Source organism: Pholis gunnellus (genome assembly GCF_910591455.1).
Source record: "Pholis gunnellus genome assembly, chromosome: 22".
In the NCBI taxonomy this organism is placed as follows: domain Eukaryota; kingdom Metazoa; phylum Chordata; class Actinopteri; order Perciformes; family Pholidae; genus Pholis; species Pholis gunnellus.
Window position 1 is genome coordinate 7,107,811 of NC_136549.1, and position 20,380 is coordinate 7,128,190.

The 20,380-nt window shown below is 42.1% G+C and overlaps 1 protein-coding gene across 1 annotated transcript in view; it reads right to left on the bottom strand.

Moving 5' to 3' along the window:
* LOC306713850 (chemokine-like protein TAFA-5) overlaps nucleotides 1-20,380 on the bottom strand; it is a gene marked incomplete at both ends in the record, with an annotated part of 77,783 nt that overhangs the window by 44,182 nt on the left and 13,221 nt on the right. The window contains one exon of the mRNA XM_079183689.1: nucleotides 282-431. Within this exon, the coding sequence (XP_079039815.1) occupies nucleotides 282-431 (150 nt within the window). The remainder of the gene's footprint in view (nucleotides 1-281; nucleotides 432-20,380) is intronic.

The window sequence follows — 20,380 nt, forward strand, 5'->3', positions numbered from 1 at the left end:
CCCTGTGATCCACTTTGCTCCACATTGTAGGTTTATCCACCTTAAGCCTCTTCTTACAAAACAGCCAAACCCTAACTGCCCTGATGACGTGATGCAACAATTCCGTTAACCGTATTTTACACTAAACTTACTTCATGTGCTTCAACAGCGACATAATTCAATGTAAAAGTCAGACATGCCTCGGGGGAAAACATACTCATGTTTGAGTAGTTTTCACTAAAGTGGCCCCTTAAAGCGAGCCAGCTAATCCGCGATCCCCCCCAGGCCCCTCCTCCTCTTACCGTCCACACAGGCGGGTCTGGCTCTTGTAGTTCCAGCGATCTGGCCCTTCTTACAGGCGCAGCGGGCCGTCTGCCTGGCGATGGTCCGCCGTGGTTGGCTGCTGTCCCTGTCCAGCGTCACAATCTCACATGTCCCCGCTGCCAGCTGGCCTGGAAATGACATTGCACCACAGGATGCGAGGTCAGAGAGATGAAATCATAAACAGGGCAAAATAAACTACACTGTGTCTTCTGTTCAATTTGTATTCGGTCACATTCATAATCCTTTAAAGCTCGATTAGCACAGCAGAGAAATTACCAAATTTGGACCCCTCTGGCACACGTTGATGTAAGCTACTTTATCTATTGTTATATACTGCAATCATCTGTAGCATTCATTCTTATTTTCAACATATCAACCACAGTAATAGACACAGCATGCTTGTTGAAGGAAGAATGTAACCTTTGCTTAAGGGAGGCCATTTTAGCTACATGTGGCATTTACAGACTAAATTCACTTAATTCTCTTGAGTCAGTTACACCTTTGTGATACAACCATTGACATTTGTATTTATTCATTGAGATAAAAATGAGAATTCAAGCTCTATGCGGTAAAAAAAAGTATTGGGCAAAGGTAAATTACAACGTTATCATGATGTGTTTCCGATGTAATCTCAATAGCTTTTTTGGCAAGGGACTCGAACGAATACAGTTGTTTGAACGATATCCTTTCCCAGCAGTACAGAGTAGATATAAGGGAGGGAATTATATTTAACTTCCTTACACTACCGTTAAGCAGCTCATAATACATCATTAAAACTACTAATGCCAAGATCCTTTTGTGTTATCAAAGCAAATATTTAAATAAAAATACAATCATTTGATTCCTTATTATTTGAATTGAATCTATTTCATGCAAATAACCACTAAAGATGACAATAACAAAGTAGAAGGATATTTTGAACTCTTGATGGTTCACACCGACGTCGGTACGGCTGAATTTAATTTTCCGTCTTGGGACGGTGGTTAAATGACCTAACCTGGAGCCTTGCCTGTATGTAGTCTTTTTCCACCAATTCATCAGGAATCGATAAAGAATTGCCACTTTGAAATGTTCACATTAAGGCCAGAGGAGACGAGGGGTTCTTTAATGAACCCACAATCCCGTACCCAGTGGGTAACCCAGTTCCTGTGGAAGTGCTCAGAGGCCAAAAGAGGAACACTGCGGTGGCATTGAGCAGCTCACAGATGTTACTACATGTGTGAAGGGACTTTGAAAGACAATGAGGAAATTACTTTTTTAATTTCAGCTACCTAAAGACTACCCGCAAGCTATTTCTCATTAAGGGCCACATCCTCTCAGCGCACCTCTTTGAAGGTAAAGAAGCCATTAGGCATGAATGAAACACATGAATACTGATGAACTTTGTAATTGCTGCCAAGCCCCCCCCATCTTACACACACATGCTCCATGTATTCAATCAGGTGACCTTCGGCCTTGCAGCCGGGCCCTTGCTGCTCGCAAATTAACCTTTGTCAGGCCCTCGGGTGCCATCCTGGAGAGGCTTATCAGGATCTAATTGTGATTGGCAAGAGAGTGGAAGTTGTGATTAAATCTGGACTTGAGGCCCGAACACTTGGGTGTTTGGCTTAATGAACTGAGCTGTGAGGGGTCACACCCGGGGTAATAGGGATCTATCAGGATTCATCCGCACACTGCAGCGGCCACGGCCACTGACGGAGAAAAAGTCTGTGTGCTTACAGTATGTACCCATTTAAAAAGGCGTGAATATTTATAAAAACACGCTCTTTTTTTTTTTACAAACTTAATGCAACTACAGTGACATAATATACTATATCCTGCTCCAACTGCCCATCCTGTTTTGGTAACCGTTTTGCATCCATATGGGAATATGTTGTCGAACAAAATCTGAAACGAACAATGCACTGATAAACCACTGAGCAACACATGGGGGGGGGTTATGAAAGATGTCATAACGTGATGACTTTGCTCAGGAACGCATGCTACTAAATCCAACCTGCCATGCACTTGGGAGATCAAGACCAAATCCCCCACCTTCACCACCCCTTACCACTGCTCTCCTCCTCTTCCTCCGTCCCCCCTTTTCTTCCTTTACATTGCTTGCGCTTTTCTCCTTCATGCCTTCACACCCGACTCCCTCTTGCAAACCCTTCTGTCTTCTCTGGCTGATGCCGGATAATGACTTGTCATGTAAGCTCCTGTGTGCCTACGTGAATCTGTTCATGTGTGTATGTGCGTGCGTTTACTTCCTGCATCCTGCCCCACCCACCCATCTCTGCCGATCATCTCCTCGCTGCCTTCTTCCTGCTTCCTCTCTTTGTCAGTTCCTTCTCCTTTGGAACTCTTCCATTGCAAGAAGCTGAAAGGACTTTTTTTCGGATGTCTTATGTAATCGCGCGGATCGCTGTGGCGCTGAGGTACCATGTGTGAAGTCAACAAGCTCAAAGACTGGTTGATTTGACGTTGTGATTCTCTGATGAAATGTTGGCAATTAATGAGCTCCATCGAGTGAAGAAAGAACAACAAACAGGGGCCTTGCTTATACTGTCACAGCTCTAGCTGCAGAGAAACTGAATTAATTTCATTTGCATGTTGTTTGCAATGTATGTTGTGTTTTATACAGCTGCACTGACTGATACTTTTTTTTTCTCATTTTGTGCTATGCCTCATAAAAAAAACTTCAGCTGCATCTCTAACCGCATTGCGTGCATAGGTCCATAGGAGAGGAAGTTGCATTTCATTATTTCAGCAGGTGACATCCACGATTCGTGTATTCTTAATGCTACCTCGGCTGTAAATCACTGCATCTTCCAAATGTTGAAACTCAATTCTTAAAATCTAAATTGTCAAATTGTAGTTAAAACTGTTAAACGACTTTGCAAGGCACATGACAGACCATACGTAAGTCATATAACTGTGTGAAATAATTTTTGTTTGTGCAACAAGCACAACTTGTACATCCATCTACAGCCATTTTTGCTTAGAAAGTTAAAGGATCACCAAAATTATTACAATTCATCTTGAGGGGACCATGAATGTCTTGTACCACATCCACAATCACAATCATGGACATCTGTGCAACGTGTAGGTGCCAAGTCATCCAGTAGATGTTTAGATATTTCATTGGATTCATCAAAAAACAGTAAAAGACGGGGGATCACCAAAGTCAGCATTCGACCACTGAGGACCATGCATGCATGTATTAAATGTCATCACAGTCTATCCGATGGTTGTTGAGATATTTTAGTCTAGACCAAAGTTGACCAACCAATTGATCGGCCAACCAACAGACGGACTTTGCCGTCCCTGGAGCAATTCTGCAGGCGTGGATAAAAAAAAGCTAATACTAAATATGTATCAGTTCTCTCAGTTCCTGAGGTCTGAGTTTATTTTGTCTTGACTCTCAGTTCAAGTTCCCCAAACAGGATGAACCCATTGTGCCCTTCTTATGCTCAATATTTAGGCTGTGAATATTGAGTATTTGGGATGAGAGAGAAATAAGTCCATAGAGAATCGCGAAAAAGAATTAGAGTTTTAAACAAGTTGGTTTCAGCTGCAAGCATTCTAGGTGTTTTGCAGTCTCACCAAATATTATGTGAGAGAACTTGAGGACATGCTGGGCTCAGTCACCCAATAAAGCAAGAGTCGATTCCTTCTTTTCTAAAGCAAATTGCTCCAAGCGTCCCCGTGGCTCAGCCTCCAGAACGCCTTGCCAGGGATACCACGTACATTGCCACCATTAAACAAAGCAAAAAAAAAAACGATCTGAACCGAACCTCCACAACACAAGAAAGTATTCCTATTTCTGTTGGCCTAGAGGGATCTGCAGAAAGGGTTAGAAAATATTACAGGATTCACAGCTCCAACAAGGCAGTATCCAGACAGCATGACAGCAGACGCATTTGGTCCCAAATAAATAACTAAAGATGCAAGATGTGGACCAATCTCTTCACATTCATCCCGTGAAGAAATTGGGTTGTAAAGAGAGGAAACAGTAATCCTGTTTCCTGGAATAGCCCCGTGAATAGTGAGAAAAACCAAAAACTGGCAGGTGTTCGCAGAAACAAACCCAAAGCTTGTACCAGTAGCGCTATGATTTATCATCACCCTTATCAGCTTCTGTTGTCGAGCAGCTGACAGCTTGGCCAGCCAAATGGCTGATTAAAATGTATGTGTGGCCACTCTAGAGTGAAATGAAAGCTCTGACTGAGGCAGAAGATGGATTCATGTGGCAGAGCGTGTGGCCTAATACAACGTAATGTTATTGACATGCTCCTGTGCTTTATTATTCTTCCTCTCGCTCCTCAGCACATTACAATTGCTCTGCTATACGCAGCCATTTGACAAATGTCCAGCACAGCTACAGCACAGATAGACATGACGTTTCTTCTTTACTTTTGTATATTTTACCCTCAAGGCTGGGAGAATGTTGTTGTAAGGAGCACTTTTTCATTCATTTTTTTGAATTATTCTTGTTTTTGCTGCTCAAGACTTCCCAATACAACTAAAGGCTGCTTCAGAAGAGTCTCAATCTTCTGAATCAAATGCTTGGATATTTATAAAATGTGTGGTTTGGGCTTGGTAGGGGGGGTAGGTGTATTTTTTCTGTGTTTTTTTATCCTTTGAAAATCTGCAGTGTTCTGGAGTCAAACTGGGATTGCATACTGTGCTGCACAAGAAACCGCTATTTCCAAAGTATTTCTTAGTGTCCTTCTAAATTTCGACACAAAATGCATTCTACCATGAAACTTACTGCCGAATGATTTTTTATTAAGCCCTCATTTTTACAGTAATGCTTGTAGCAGCATACATATGAAATGTGAGAGCTCACATCCAAAACATAGCAAAGAAATAATTGCTGATGGTAAATCAACACAGCTGGTTAAAGGGAAAGCAAATACTAGTTTAAATACCAGACAGTGTTTTGAGTTAATTTCAGATCAGTATATTGTTTAAAATGTCACATTTTAGACATTTGATTATTGTTGGTTTTAGCCAACAAAACAATTCTTTTAGACTGAAAATACATTTTTGTCATGCGTTCTTTTTTTCTATATCTTTTAGTATAAAACAGGAATCTACAGGGTTTAATTTGAGATAACCGTTAACATTATTAGCTTAACAGCACTGAAATGCAAAAAACATTTGATCCCATTAATGACAAATTGTTCCTTCAGCAAACATTTGGGGGGAAGATAGCACTCTTTCTTCCCCCCACACAATATATTGATAATAGTATATCAACGTTAGCTAACCATTAGGAAATGTTGGCATGCTGGGCTAGTTTATCTCAACCCACCAGGAAGAGCACTAAACTTTGAAGCAATTCTTACATAGTGGCAATCGCTGGAATTACAATTTGCAGGTCCATCACGTGATGCCAAAAAAGACTTTTTCCCATAAACTTACATTGTACGAACACATGAATAGCCCATATTTAAAGTATTAGGTCCTAAGAGTTAGGCTAGACCGTGGGCTAGGAGGCGGGCTAAAAAGAAACGCTAGTGCACTTGCTCTACGGGCCCCATGAATGCGGAAGATCAACGGAAAATCCAGGTATTTTCATCTGAATTCTATACACGGAAGTCGTACTTTACATGCTTCATGCACCACTGAGCAACTTCCATAGGAATGAACGGGGCGTAGCCTGCAACGCTGGGTCGGGTTCCCTTTCTACATAAATGGGTTATCTTAGCTGTTTGGTTTCCAATTGTTATCTAATTTTCAATGGAGTTGGAAATAAAACATTTCCAAGATTTGGTCCATTTATTGTTACTCTTTTCCTTTAAAAAACCTGTTACATCAGCTAACGCATGCTTACAGCACTGTGATCTCGCCACCAGGGCCAAAAAAATATGCAGTGCAAGGTGAAGAATATTAAATGCTGAAACATAACATATTGATTTGTGTATTAAGCAAACAATGTTGTCGTGGTGTCTCTGAGGAGCTGAATGACTCGTGTGTGTGTTTGGCTGTGAGGCAATATGATTTATAAGGATACCAACGCAGAGACATGTCTCTTTTTCGAAACATAAAAACGATGTTTGTAATGGCTAAAGCCTTGCAAACTGAAATGTTCTCTTCCACATATTCTCCACTTAACCCAGAACACTACATGGCAGCAAGATGTAGTTGGAAACCAGCATTACATCTGTTCTACTGGAGAGGACAGAGTGTGCATGTGTGCACATGTTAGACGTTGCCAGACTAAAATGCTATATCACTCCAGCACGCTACAGCTGTTCGGAATGAGAGAGGAGAGTCAGGCGCCAAGATTATGAGTCTGAAATCGCATTTTGGATCCAAACGCTGCATTAGTAGAACCTTGATGTCATCCCTCTACCCTGAGGCCTGACAGGCTAGTTTTTAAATGAATCCTTCAAACAACCCTAATCAGAGGCTGAACGAGCCAGCTGAACAGCGTGTGGTGTAACGGAAAGGAGAGCGGAGGCAGACAAAATGACAGCTTAAGGTAAAAGAGTGGTCAGATGATGTATGGGCTGAATGAAATCTGCTAAAACGAGCAGTGGGAGTTGATTGAGGTCCAGAAACAATGAAGGGGGCCACTTACACGGACTGCAATTTATTTGGAGTCTGGACCTTGTCTGTGATTGAAAACAGCTTGAAGATGTCCTTCATTCAGGTGTTGAGAACAATTTGTTAGGATGAATAGAGGGATTTGAAAACATTCTGAACAGGTTGCATTTGATGAATCATGATCAGTGAGAACAGTGGCTGGTTCGTGTTTCCTGCAACCTCCATTTTCTTTAGTTTTGCAGGGGCAGTTCGATCATTCTGGGAAATATCCTTATTTCTTGCCAAATTAGATGAGAAGATTGTCAATGTGGTATTATTCTTTCAATTTTAAGCTTGAGTCAGCAAGCTAGGTAGCTTAGCCAGCTAGCCTACAGACTGGAAACAGGGGGAACAGCTAGCCTTCTAACAACTCTTGACCTCACACATTTTGTTTTAGGGATACATAGCATCAACTGTAAAACAAGTTGTGTGCTTTTAGTAAGCTTTGGTCGAGAGCAGGAAGAAATAGTCTGCGGCAGACACAACTTCCCAGCGGACAGTGGATTTGGTTTCCTTCACTTCCCCATTTTTAGTCTTAACTAAGCTAGGCTTACGGGCTTCTGCATGGTTCAGGCTTCATATTGAATAAACTGGCTGGTACGACAGTGATATTGATTGTCTCATATTCCTGTTTAAACAAGGGCAATACCTACAGTGGCAAAAATCATGATTAAATGAAAAAATAACGCTAAAAATAATGTTCCGCCATCTTAAATCGTGCAGTAGATTGCCGTTAGAAAGAATGAAACTTCACACTGCCTCGACTTAAAGTAGACATTCGTTTTCCCCCAGCAACACTGATAGAGTGACCAAAAACTCATCACAAAGCCAGCCTTGAAATTATTAATACCCTGCCTATGCTGCCATGAATCAGAGAAATTCTCATTGGGAGCACTGTCTCATCATGAGGAGGGAGAGAGAGAGAGAGAGCTGGGGTCTGGACGATCTATTTTGGGTGAAGCAAGCTTGTCTGCGCTCTGCTTTGTGGAGCCACTCTGAAAAGTGATTTGATTTTCCTTTTCTGCCCCCTTTTTTTTTTTTCTTCCCTAAAATGCTTGGGCAAGCACAGAGAAGCACTATCACACACGCACGCACTAAAACATAAACATGCAGTTAGAAAAGAATAGACAGCAGAAATGCAGCACATACACGCCAAATATAACCACAAGATAGACCTCAGTCCATCTCCCTGACACGCACGCACGCACGTAAGCACATGACACAACAGGATGGCACAGAGCTTCTGTTTTGATTTCACTTTGTGGTGTATGCCAAATACCAACTAAACTAGCTACAGCGTGTTAAATACTAATAAGCACATTTTAGCATGCAACAAGTGACAACTGTCATCCAGTTACAGGCCCCCTATGCACATCAGTTGCAGGTATTGAGTAAATGCACCACATGCAAAAAGGTTCCGTAATGTTGGGTTGGTTTAGCATGTGCAAATATGTATAAACCTGCAAAAACAAAAAAGAAACTGTGCAGCTACAACAAACAATGGAAAGCAAAACATGTAAATGTAAGGACTTCTCTCTGGCTGTGCAAAAGGACAAAGGACTGCTTTATTCAGTCAATTGCAGCAAAACATATGCATGGAAAAGGAAGATCTGGTGAGTCGTGCCCCTCTTTTGCACTTGAAATGTTTTCTTGTTTCGTTTTTTTTGCTCAGCACTGATAGTGAGAAAGTTCACAACCCAAGCTGTGCCTAAGTAGACTACAGTTTAGACTTACAGAGTAGACTCTGATTTGTATACAACCTATTTTTTATCTTCGTTAGGTAGCAGTGGATGGATGTATATAAAGAGAGAGATATGAGAGAGTATGAGGGATGAGGGTCGCAACCAAATGATCACTTGTTTTATAAAAGTTTCTGTTTTGGACTGTTATTTGGACAAAACAAGCAGTTGGAGAACCCTGGGATCTAGGAGCTTGCAAATGACCTTTTTGATGCTTTTTTAAGATTTCCTTGCGTAAGCAATCAATCGATTACTTGCATAAATAATCAAAAGATGAATCAATGACATCAGCCCCAGTTGGGAGCCCTCACCATCTCACTAAGGACCTAGGATGCCTTTGCTTTCATTCAACTGCATCCACAATACAGAGGGGTCTGAGCCGCATTGACTCATCATTAAAATAAATTCAAACGGGTCCCTGTGTAGCTTAATAGGGTTTTCATAATGACGCTTTGGCCCCTTTTTCCTTCTGTGACCTTGTGTAAAGTACGCAAAGAATGGCGCTTTCCCACGAGACGCCCTCTATTCCCCCGCGTTAGTGTTTTAGAATAATGAACTCTGCTTAATAACAGGGTGTTGGCGTGAAACAATGAATGATCATCAGTTAAAACGGTGACAGAAAAGGGAAAACAAATGACCCTGGTAACCCTCGGTTCCACTGAAGGGCTTCTGTGCACACACACGTGTATACCGGTGACACTTCATCCACTGCAATTAAGCACATTTCCCTCGCGCAGAGGATGCTAGAGGGCAATGATGATAAGCTGAAGTCCCTTAAATGTTGCTGTGATTTCGCAGACGAAAGACCTCTGGGTGAACACGTGAAATCCCAATAATTTCTCCCCGTCTGCACCCTTGGGGGACAGAGGCAAGGTGTGTCAAACAGCGTTACAGGCTCCTGATAAGGGCCGTCTCTTGCAGGATGTGTGCAAATCTAGAACGAAGCATCTGCAAGTGTGTGTGTGTGGTTGTGCGTGAACTTAATTGGGTGTACCGTATGCACAGATTCTTTCATGCATGTGTAGGAGATAGCTAGCTGGACTGTAGTTGCCATTTCACTTTTTACGTTTTTTTTTCTTTGCATTTGAGCTTCGTTTTTCTCAAAAATTGCTATTTTCCTGCTTTCTCCTCACTGACTCACAGACACGCACAGCAGGGTGCGGGACGTTCACAATGTACAACCTCTCAGGCTCTTTGCCAACAAAATATCAGGCGTACAAAGCTTCATCCCAACCTCAAAAAGGTTTACTCATTGTTGTGGGGATATGTTGGATTCGGAGTAAAACGTGACGTGAAGAAGAATGCGGAGCTACAGCGATGGCCAGGAGGAAACAGCAGCAAACCTCACAAGTCACAGTCAAATAAAAAGAGGAATGGACTTATGTTCCTGCATTCGGGGGTGTCACAGAGGCTCTGTAGCTCTGCTGGAGGCGCTGTCAGAGCTGAGGTGCAACTCTTCAAAAATGGAACTGCAGCTTGGGGCTACGAGGTTCTGCAGACATGGAGTCCACAATAACGGCGACTGGTCGGGTTGAGCTGCTCCGGTTTTTCTCCGGAAGGTTTCTCGTGCTGGCAGCGATTGTGGTTAGCCAAGAGAGAAGGCACTTGAAGAGAGGCTCAGGCATTTTTTTTTCTTCTTTCATGGTGGACAGATTCATCTTTTGTGACCTTGCAAAGACATTTCCAGTGCACATTTTGCTCGTACATTTGCTCGTCTACTATGTAGACATAATTACATTAGGTATATAATTGATGCATGTCACAACCTGACAGTGAGAGAGTTTGATTCCTGACATTGAGATCCAGTATTTCCTGGGAATTCTCTTCTTCTGTTACTGCTCTTTTAGCAGGTACTTGCCTGTGTGTGCAGACACTGTAGAATATCAAAATGAGGATGCCTTCTTCTGGCCTAGTTAATACCTCTGCTGCAAGTAAATTGCAGTAATATAACAGGAAAAATATCCACCTGTAGCTGTTTATGCCAATTACCTTTCATGCCAAAATAGCAGTTTAATGGTTAGCTGTCTGTCGAGATATTGCTTAGATTAAATATGCAAATTTGAGTGCAAATGCTGTAAATGCAAACAATGGAAAAGAACGCTTTCAATGAGCAATGCTCCACATCAGCAGACGACCAAAGTAATTATGCAATAGATATTCTTTCCCTGTCACTGTAGCAGTGAGAGTACTAAGCAAGAAGAATTATTGCTTAAATAATAATGTCAGAAAATTGAAGTTGACATCCTTTAACGATTGATTATCCGCATTTTAGTTTTTATAATCAAACTTCATTTATGACAATCAAGGGAGACCTTCAACTCTCTGTGACACATTCCTCTGCTGTCGCTGTGATGCTGCAGCAATCAACAGGTGAAATATTACACTGAACTGTGAATAAATCTGTTGCTACGCCAGAAGCATCTACATCAGGAAAACCTCGACAGGGACGCATAAATCCAACTTAAGTGAAGAGCGAAGCTCCGGTGAACGGGACATCAACCCCGACAGGTCACATACACCTAAGAGTGTTATAAACAATGCTAAAGAGGAATAGTTCATAATGATTAACATGATCTTAAGACAGCAATCTGATATCCTCTCTTAATTGCACAGTTCAAAATGTGATATCATGCCAGCACAAGTGTGTAGTCTGTGCACTTGTGTATGGCGGTGGCAGAGTGCATGGCTCCTTTCACTGCAGCTTGATCAGCATGCAGGCTGAGGTGTGTGGGAGAGCGGTGATTGAATACTGAGGCTGCAGGCCCCGGCACTGCCTTTAATCTCCCCTCCCCATTTAACTTGGCCTCTGTGCTGCTGCTCTGCCGAGGCTCAGCTGGGGCATAAAGACACACACACACACACACACACACACACACACACACACACTGCCTGCCTCTCCCGGTGCTATCTGTCTTCTGATCTGTCCTTCTTTATGTCAACATGTGTCCCCATCTCTGCTCTCCTCTCTTTTCGCTTTACATATGTTTCGGTTTGTCCTCTGCACAAACAAACTGGAATACATCCCAAAAAAATAAACATTTGGCCTGACTTACTACACCTGACCTGGAAAAACACAGGCACCAAACTGTCATGAAGCCCTCTGTGCAATGATGGGGGTTTTCCTTCAAGGTATTATGTAGCTGAAGTACGTGTACAATGCCAACTTCAGAGCACAATCCATTTGATTCTATATGCCAAAGGGGAACATTGCAGACTGCATATAATAAGATCAGTGAGTGTGGTTTTGGTTGAGTTGTAGTTCCAGTTATCTTTAGCAATAAGGCAATCTTTTATAGGATTTAGAGATCGTCTTATTGCCGTAGCCATGCTCCTGAAATCTCATTATTTTCAAATGAACTCTTCATCCTAGAACTTAAGTGTCTGTGTGGCCCCGCCGGCAGGCTCTGCTTTCGACTTTAGAGGTGATATAAGGCGGGTTGGAGAAGTGTGTTACAATTGCACCAATCAGTCACTTCCTCTAAATATTGCTGTTGTAAGACGGCTGTCGATTTTATAACGACGATCCTGAAAAACAAATTAAAGTCAACGAAACAGCTGGTGCGCAAATTCTGTTTTAGTGCGTCTTCTGCCCTTGGAGCAAGCACACAAAAAGGCATCTTTTTTTTGTACCTGCAGATTCCATTTACTGTTGAACCGGATTCATTGTGGTCGGATGATGACAGAGAAAAAACAGCTGTAGCTTTATTTAGTTCTATTTGTATATTTGAGCTTGAGATGACCTGTCAACGTCTTTCTTATTTGGAAGTGTTCACAAACGCTTAAATAGTCAGGTCAACGTATCCACGTCTATTTCCCGTGGCATTGTCTTTCCAATGAGCAGAAGGCAGTATGTAAAAATCCAGTCTATTGAGGATGGTGACCCAAGCAGACAGAGTTAGGGGATAACGGTTGTCCGTTTAATAATTTAAAGGCAGAGAGTCAATATATGAGGAGGCGACGCCGTACTTCTTTCCCACAAAGATGAAAACAGCTCCAGCAGGCAATGTAGATGCAAAGGCATTTCTAATATAACTGCAGTTCTAGAAAGAGGGGGAGCAGAGGTCTACAATATAGTGCAATAACACAGTGAATGGAAGAGTGGCCCCTCAATTTTTACAAGACAAATAAAAAAACACACTTGTGCAAGCAGAGGAAACACTGGAAAATTCCACAGGCTCATCGTAACGCATTTAAAATAGTCTATCAGGTGACTGACCTTCAAAAAAAAAAAAAACAGAAGTAGCAATGCTGCCAGAACCCACAAGATGCCCGTCGAAAGCAGCCCCGGTGATGGACAGAATGTGCCATTATGTGCAGGAAATTGGCAGCCACGCTGGGTTAAAAGTTTATATTTGTGTGTCCCCAGGGGGAGAAAGAGGCTGTAAGCACAACTTGGGACAGGCTACCGGAGATGAAAACAGAGAGAGGGGACCCATCAGGACCTCCACTCTCGCTGATGGGTCTCGGCTTTTTGGCTGCTTTTCAGGTGAACCGTTCCAGCAGTGGGCCTGCATTCATAAACAACGAAACTAATGGCAAGCATTAGATGCAGAGAAGCCTGCCGTTTCAAAAAAAAAAACGCTTTGAATATTCTGTGTCGCTTCTGTTCTGTGCACAATAAATTGTTTCCGCATCCACATTGTGACGGGTGCATGCGCAACAGTCACATCGCAAGACGTGCAATGTCATCAAATACAAACAAGTCGTGCTACAACCTTTTGTTGCTTGATATATATAAGGAAAACTCCCATTGTTTTCATTTTTTCATGACTTGTCAAGTATTTGTCATGAATTACTCACAGTATAGGTAGACAGGCCACAGTTTCATAATACATTTTCAAGGCTTGCCGCTTGAGTGGACTTGGTGCTCGTTGCACCCTCAGTGCGAGGGGTCTGCGGTGACGTCGGCAAACCACCCGACCCGTCTTTAAACGCAGAGCTCGTCTTTGTGGTTGTGACTTCTTTTACCTGTGGTGGCATTAGCTGCGTTCGCCAAATACACCGATTGATCTTCATACAACTGGTTGCTTTTTTTTGCCCGGGACATGCAGTGTCAAGTCTTTTAGCACAGTCTCATGCAAGAGCACATTTAACAAGATTCTTGTTTTTAAAAAGTCAGCCGAAAAACAAAAAGTCAAGTCAAAGATGGGGCTTTTAACCAACCAATGCAGCTAATAATAGTTTAATTAGCTGGCTAGCTATGGCAAATTTAGCAACAGTCATTTGTGTTTTATTTAGATTTTCTAGAAATGAGAAGTTCGCTTTTGATTAGCCCCGTCTAAAATCAAGTTACGGATGAGTGATGAATTTGCACCTGTTATCATTGTAAACTGTGGGAATGGAAAGCTTCACAGGCGTAGGAACACTAACTAAGGGGGGGTGCAGGGTTTTGGCGAACAGTCAATTACCAGATGCCTTCATGCTGGAAAATAGTCATACGACAAGAAAACCAATGCCGTGCCTTATTAGCAGCTCGCCCAATTACCGCCGCGCAAAGTTAGGCCGCCAAGAAAAGCCGGGGCGGACAGTGAAGAAAGCATGCAGCTGTCACTTCCTTCAGACTTCAAAGTTTGCTGTTAGTGATTCTATGCGTCTGAAAGAAAAAAAAGCAGGAGAAACATAGAGATGATGGACAGAGAGAGAGAGAGAGATGGAAGAAAAGAATGTGTAGCAAAGGGGAAATGAGGGAGAGATTGCGCAAAGAAAGGTGAAAGGGACAAAGTGAGAGAGGAAGAGAGAAGAAGACAAAAGAGAGACTGAAAACCAGTAAAAAAATAACTGTCTGGGCCGTGATCTAAGTTATTCAACCAGATTCATCAGTCCTTAGTTCTCCTCTGCTCTCCACCTCGCCCATCTTCCAGATGAGCTGAACAGAGATGATTCTCTCATCTGAACAAAAGGCCTTTTCCTAATCAACGCAATAACGCCGCAGACAGCTGACTGACTGACGATGAGACAACTACCCAGAGCATGAAGCGCATAGCTCATCTGATGTCAGACCATTGTTAAGAGTGGATTTCATTCGTGTACGCACACATGCTGGAGCATGCGACGCTCCCTTCAGAGCTGCGTGTCAGTGACTGCGACAGATTTGGGCGCTGTTGGAAACCGAATTACCCGGGACTCGGGAATGGCATCTTATTGAAAGATGCCAAAGAGAGGAAGAGTGATATTTGTTCCTCTGCTTTTCCCTCCATTTCAAAATGCTCCACGGATGAATAACTTAAGTCCGTATGATGCCTGCTGGGGGGAGGACTGGGATGTCAGACGAATGGAAAAGCTGTCAGGTATTTTGTCATAGTAACACAACAATATCCAATGTCTTCATTTTGGGAGAAGTGCTGCATTTTTGGTGCAAAAGCTAAATTAAGCCATGTGGGCCAAGTGGTGAGAGGGACTGTTAAGCACATTTTTCACAGGAAGGTCACATTTCATCCTGTCAATGACTGCTGTACATTTGCTGATCTCCGACCAGCCCACAGATAGTTCTCTAGAGATTATCGCAACATGAGCTGATAGAGAAATATAATGGAAAGTCAAGGCTTCAAAGAAACCTATGAATATGCAAATACGTGTTCAAGGTTTAACTGCTGGATACTTGCACTTGTCTAAATTGCATTCACGTCGTGATGTAACAACATCCTACTCGTACATACACGTCAGATTTAATGTGAGCACAAGGTGCATCAGAAGAATGTGAAAACTCTCAGCCCAGTCACCGGGAACAAATGTTGGCCTTGTGTGTTTTGGCAAAACCAACGATACGTTGAACATGGACTCATTTGCATTTGATCAGAGCGAGTTACGTAGTACAGCGAGCGACCCTGATTGAAGGTTATGTGGCATGAGATGTATGTAAAACGAGTATGAGAAGCAATAATGTCTACTGCGGTGGATGAGACAAAAGAACACATGACTTTCACCCAGGAGGCTGATGTTCGTGTCCTTTTTTAAAAGAAAAGGCTTTTTACGTAACGTTGTGTGACATAAAGTAGTTTTATGTACGTTGTTTTACGTTGATGTATGTCATGTTGCTGAACATAACATTTCTTACGCTTGTTACATAACGTAAGAAAGTCAACTAAAGGTGATTATTTATTTACGCAAGTTACATTGCTACAGTTGTAATACAGCTATGATTTGAACACAAAACATGACCAAGTAGTTTTGTTGCCTAAACATTTTTGGTTCAGAAACACACAACGGCAACATTTTTTTCCGGCGATCTGGGTTGTAACTCTACACAGACATACGTACTTAAACGTACAAGTGAGTTAATTAAGCAATACACATTTTTTGAGTGGAGCGGTACTTCAAACTTGCAGATAATCTAAAAGGTCCTTCTTTTGACCGGTCATTGCAAATGTAATCGGGATCGTGTTCCGTCCCACCGCATATTACTTAGAGAGGTGATTACTGTGCTGACACCTTAGCAACCAACACTGCAGCACTGCACTTACTGTGGTATCAATAGGCTGCAATGAGGTAGTGAGGACGATGTCGTTTTCCAGGCAGAACTCCTTGTGGATTTACAGCCACTTGTTTAAAGCTTAATTGATACCGTATTGTAGTTGTTCCAGCAATGTAATTACACCCAATGAATTGGAAACAATGGTAAATGAGTGTGTAGTATATATTATGCTTTATGTTGTGAGGAGGCTGAAGTAAAATGAAAGTGCAAGGAATAGAAAGCTCACGGCATATTAAGCATCAGTAGGGATGAGGCCATTAATAGAGGAATTCCCTCCAGGCCTTTTTTTTTTTTTTTTTGCACAGCACACATAATTGGGTTACTTAGCCGTTACCCCGATTTCATAAACCCAGCCATTTTGTTTAGCTAAGCTTGAATCATCAGGCTTGCTAAAAGGCACTCATTTATCAATATCCATGATGCCCTCTGTGTTGTACCCAAGAGGATGAGCTGAATAAGGAGGTTGGATGACCAAGAGTGTTGTATTTTTTGATGTCTCCAGGACGACAACACCCTGAGGTCAATTTGAATTGCTCTTAGTTGTCTCCCTTGGAAAGTGCTCACTAACTCTTGTACCGATCATTACTCCTAATGTTCAAGACGCACAGATAAAGTGGAGTATTGCTGAAAGTAAGGTTTCAATGTTACGGGAAATATCACATTCAAATGTCTGTGTGCTGTGACTGACTCTGTGGTATTTGCAAATATACTGTCGCTAACACTTCTGAGAACCTCTGCTTATGAATGCCTACCAGACATTCCTCTCCTCACAGTCTGCCATCAATCTGCTATTGAGTTATTCATCCGGAGAATAACTGAAGTGAATAAATGAGAGCAAAAAAAAAAAACACTTTCACCCCGTCTTAGTCGTGTTCGGTTGATTCGATAACATTTCTGACACATGGCGCTCTCCTTCGTCTAATTTCCACTGTCTGAGAACAAGAGAGCGCAGTCAATACTCACATTACATTTGATTGCACTGTTCTTGCAAAAGTAGATGTGATAAGAGAGGCGTTTGCAAGTGGAATGTGCATACAGTGCGAAAGGGTGGTAAAGAGGTTAGATCTCCAAAGTAGATTTGACTTACAGCAACACAACACGGTTCAATAAAAGCTGAAAGCTATCAGAACGGCACTTCGTTTCAACTGAAAATACATAAAGTTTACTGTTTTGTTTTGATTGTAAAAAAAAAAAAAAGTTGTACGGACGCATCTCTAATTTGCATGGTAATACGTCATTTATTGTTGGAACAATGATGTATGTGCGCCATCTCTGCAAAATATACCTATCAAAAGTTGTTACTCTGCTCATTTTTCACCCTCAACTACAAGCCCCTGGACAATTTTGGAAGAAAAAAAAAAAAAAAAGGCGCTTCAAGTGGGAACTACCTCGGTGAAGTCGTCTGCATAGTCGGAGGGAAACTTCTGCGCCCATAATTCTCCTTCCGACATGCAAATACATCATCTCCTCCAAAACTCCCCACCCATTGCCACAAACAGCAGCGAAAACAAGCACATAAAAAGGCAAACTGTGTCTTATATTTCACTATTCTGGCAGGGGAGGCTGTTTGGCCAGACATTTGCTCATGAATATTTAGGCAGGGGTGTTATGAATATGCATAAGGACGCTGGAGCAAGCGCTATCAGCACACAGATTTATGGGCTAGTGTGGAAGATAATGATAAAGGAGGAGATAACCTGGCTACTATGATGAACAGAATGCACACAGCGAAACAGAAGCAAACATATATATGTCTAAAACAGGGTACAGAACACATTCAATTTGAGCAAAACCAAAGCAAACAGAGCTGAAGTGTCAGCGGGATATAATATGAAATGGTATTTCTGTCATTTTCAGGGTGTGACTGTGTGGTTTGTTTCTCCTCTGCCCCTGAGATACACCGAGGAGTGTCACAATCTTTGTATTTATTTATTTGTATCTGTGCATTGCAGTGCCTGCATGCGTGTGCCATTTGTGCATGTGTGGCTCCCTTTTAAAAGTGTGTCAACAGTGATAACACACCTTACTGCGCACCCCGTGTTTGCAGAGATATCGCAATCTGGTGCCTCAGGTTGCAGGAAAGCCAGGAGGAAGAAGAAGAGACACACACACACACACACACACACAGGCAAATACTGAAATAGTTTGGAATTTCCCCGGCAGGGAAAAATGGTGCAGATTGGCATGGACACCGTGGTGGAACCTCCGGGACACCATTTCATTTTAAAGAGAAGGTTTGTGTTGTGTACAGTTGTAATTTTCTGGCAGCCAAAAGTCCTGCAGTTACACTGACGAACACATGCAATGCATCACAACTGAGCAGGTTGGGTCACTTTAAAAGGACTGTGACAGAGATGCTGTTACCTTGATATTCACTTTCACCCATGCTGAATATTAAGGTTATGCATGTGGCTATTCTCCAAAGGGAAACCAAACACTGGAAAATATTTTTTGACAGAGCCAATTAAAACTCGCACCATTGCAGCTCCACTTCATTCCACTTCAACTTCATTTCTCATGCATGTGAGTCACTGTGAAACTTAGCTTATAAAACCTTGTTAGAGCCCTCCCCCCCCTCCCCTCAAAAAAATGTCAGAGGAATTAAAATTTGACTTTCAAAAGAATCCCAATCTTTTTAGAGACTGCTGAACAAACACGGCAGTGATGCAAAGGAAGTTCTGCTAGTAGACGTGAAACCAGGAGTTTGGGGAATAGCACTTGAGTCTGGTTTTAGCTATTAAGTTTCTGGTCTCAACCGAGTCCCATTGGCGTCCTTCTCTGTACGTCTTTGCTGTTTCTGTGAGTGTTTGCAAAACCGCCCCTTCCTCCCCTGCTTGCTTCTCTGCTTCCCTGAATTACACTGAAAACACTTCTGTGAATTGGCCCGGGCCACCACAAAACTCGCAACCAATAGACAAAGGATGTGTGCGCGCGGGAGCATTCTAGCGATACAATTTCAAAAACACGCCAACCCCACCACACTCCACCCAGCTGAAGATAATACCAAAGATAGAATAATGAATCATTCAGTATATTGACAAGTTCATAGATGTGTGGTTGGTACTGAACAGGGGTCAATGACGTAAACAACACATGAACGTATGTTTATTTAGTCGTTTAAGTGATTCATTATAGCATGATGGTTTCAAAGTCTTCACCATACTGACACACAAAGGGCATCATTTTCACTTCACTTCCTTTTTAAGTTGGATTGTCTCACTAAAATCTCATGTCTGTCAGTTATCGCCATGCGCTCACAGCATTGAGCTTAATGAGCAACAACAAATGGTGCAGCGAGGGTTTCCGCAAGGAATTGTGGGTAAGCATCGTCTACTTTCCTTTCATAAAGGATGGTGCAGTTTAACCTGTATGCTAAAAAAAGTATGCACCTTTCCATAGCATTTAAAGAATTAGACCAGCTCTTATCATGGCTGCCACTTAAATACTTCCAGGTCATTTCATTCAGTTTAGTACCTTCCCGAAGCAAAAAAGACCATTTAAGCACATTGGACTATCAGACTAAACTCAGGTGGTCCTGACTACAGCCCTTAAAGAAATAAGTCCTTATCTTTATCGTTTAGCATATGGTTTTTATTTAAAAAAATGAGGATCCTGTCTGAAAATGATGTGAAATCGTGAATCAATGTTATGTTGCTATTAATCAAAAGGAATTATGATTGGCCTAAGTTTGTACAATAAATATCGTACAACCAATTGGCCATCATGCTAGTTTCTCCAGCCACTATATACTCCATATACTCCATTAGGCTCTATACAAAGAGTACAGAGTGATTCATTTAGCTGAACGGAACAACTTAATCCCACATGTCGACATTAAGTCACCATGTCAACCATGCTTAATGCAGAAAAAATACATAATTCCATTCAACAAAACACAGTCAAATACATGGAAGGAGGACAATAATTTCCAAAGCAGCAGAGGACGATGTGGCCCGTACACACCTCAATCCACAATAACTGGATAAGCGAGCCCTGATGGCTCGGCACGGTTGCTGCCTTTCAAAGCTAACAAAGTCTTTGTGCCCGTCACAAAGGTAAATTGACTCCTGGAAAGAAAAAGAAAAGAAATGCTGCTGCTGTCATTGAGAGACTGAAGCAGGAGAGGATAGAGGGATACAGGAAGGCATTGCATATCACAGCCAAGTAGTGACACAATTTTAGTGCTCTGCGAGTTAAAGAGTGCACAACCTCCTTCATTGCGGCTCGTCTCGGAGGACTTGAGACATATCCACGTCCATTTCTTTTCTTCTTTTCTAACAGTTCGTCACAA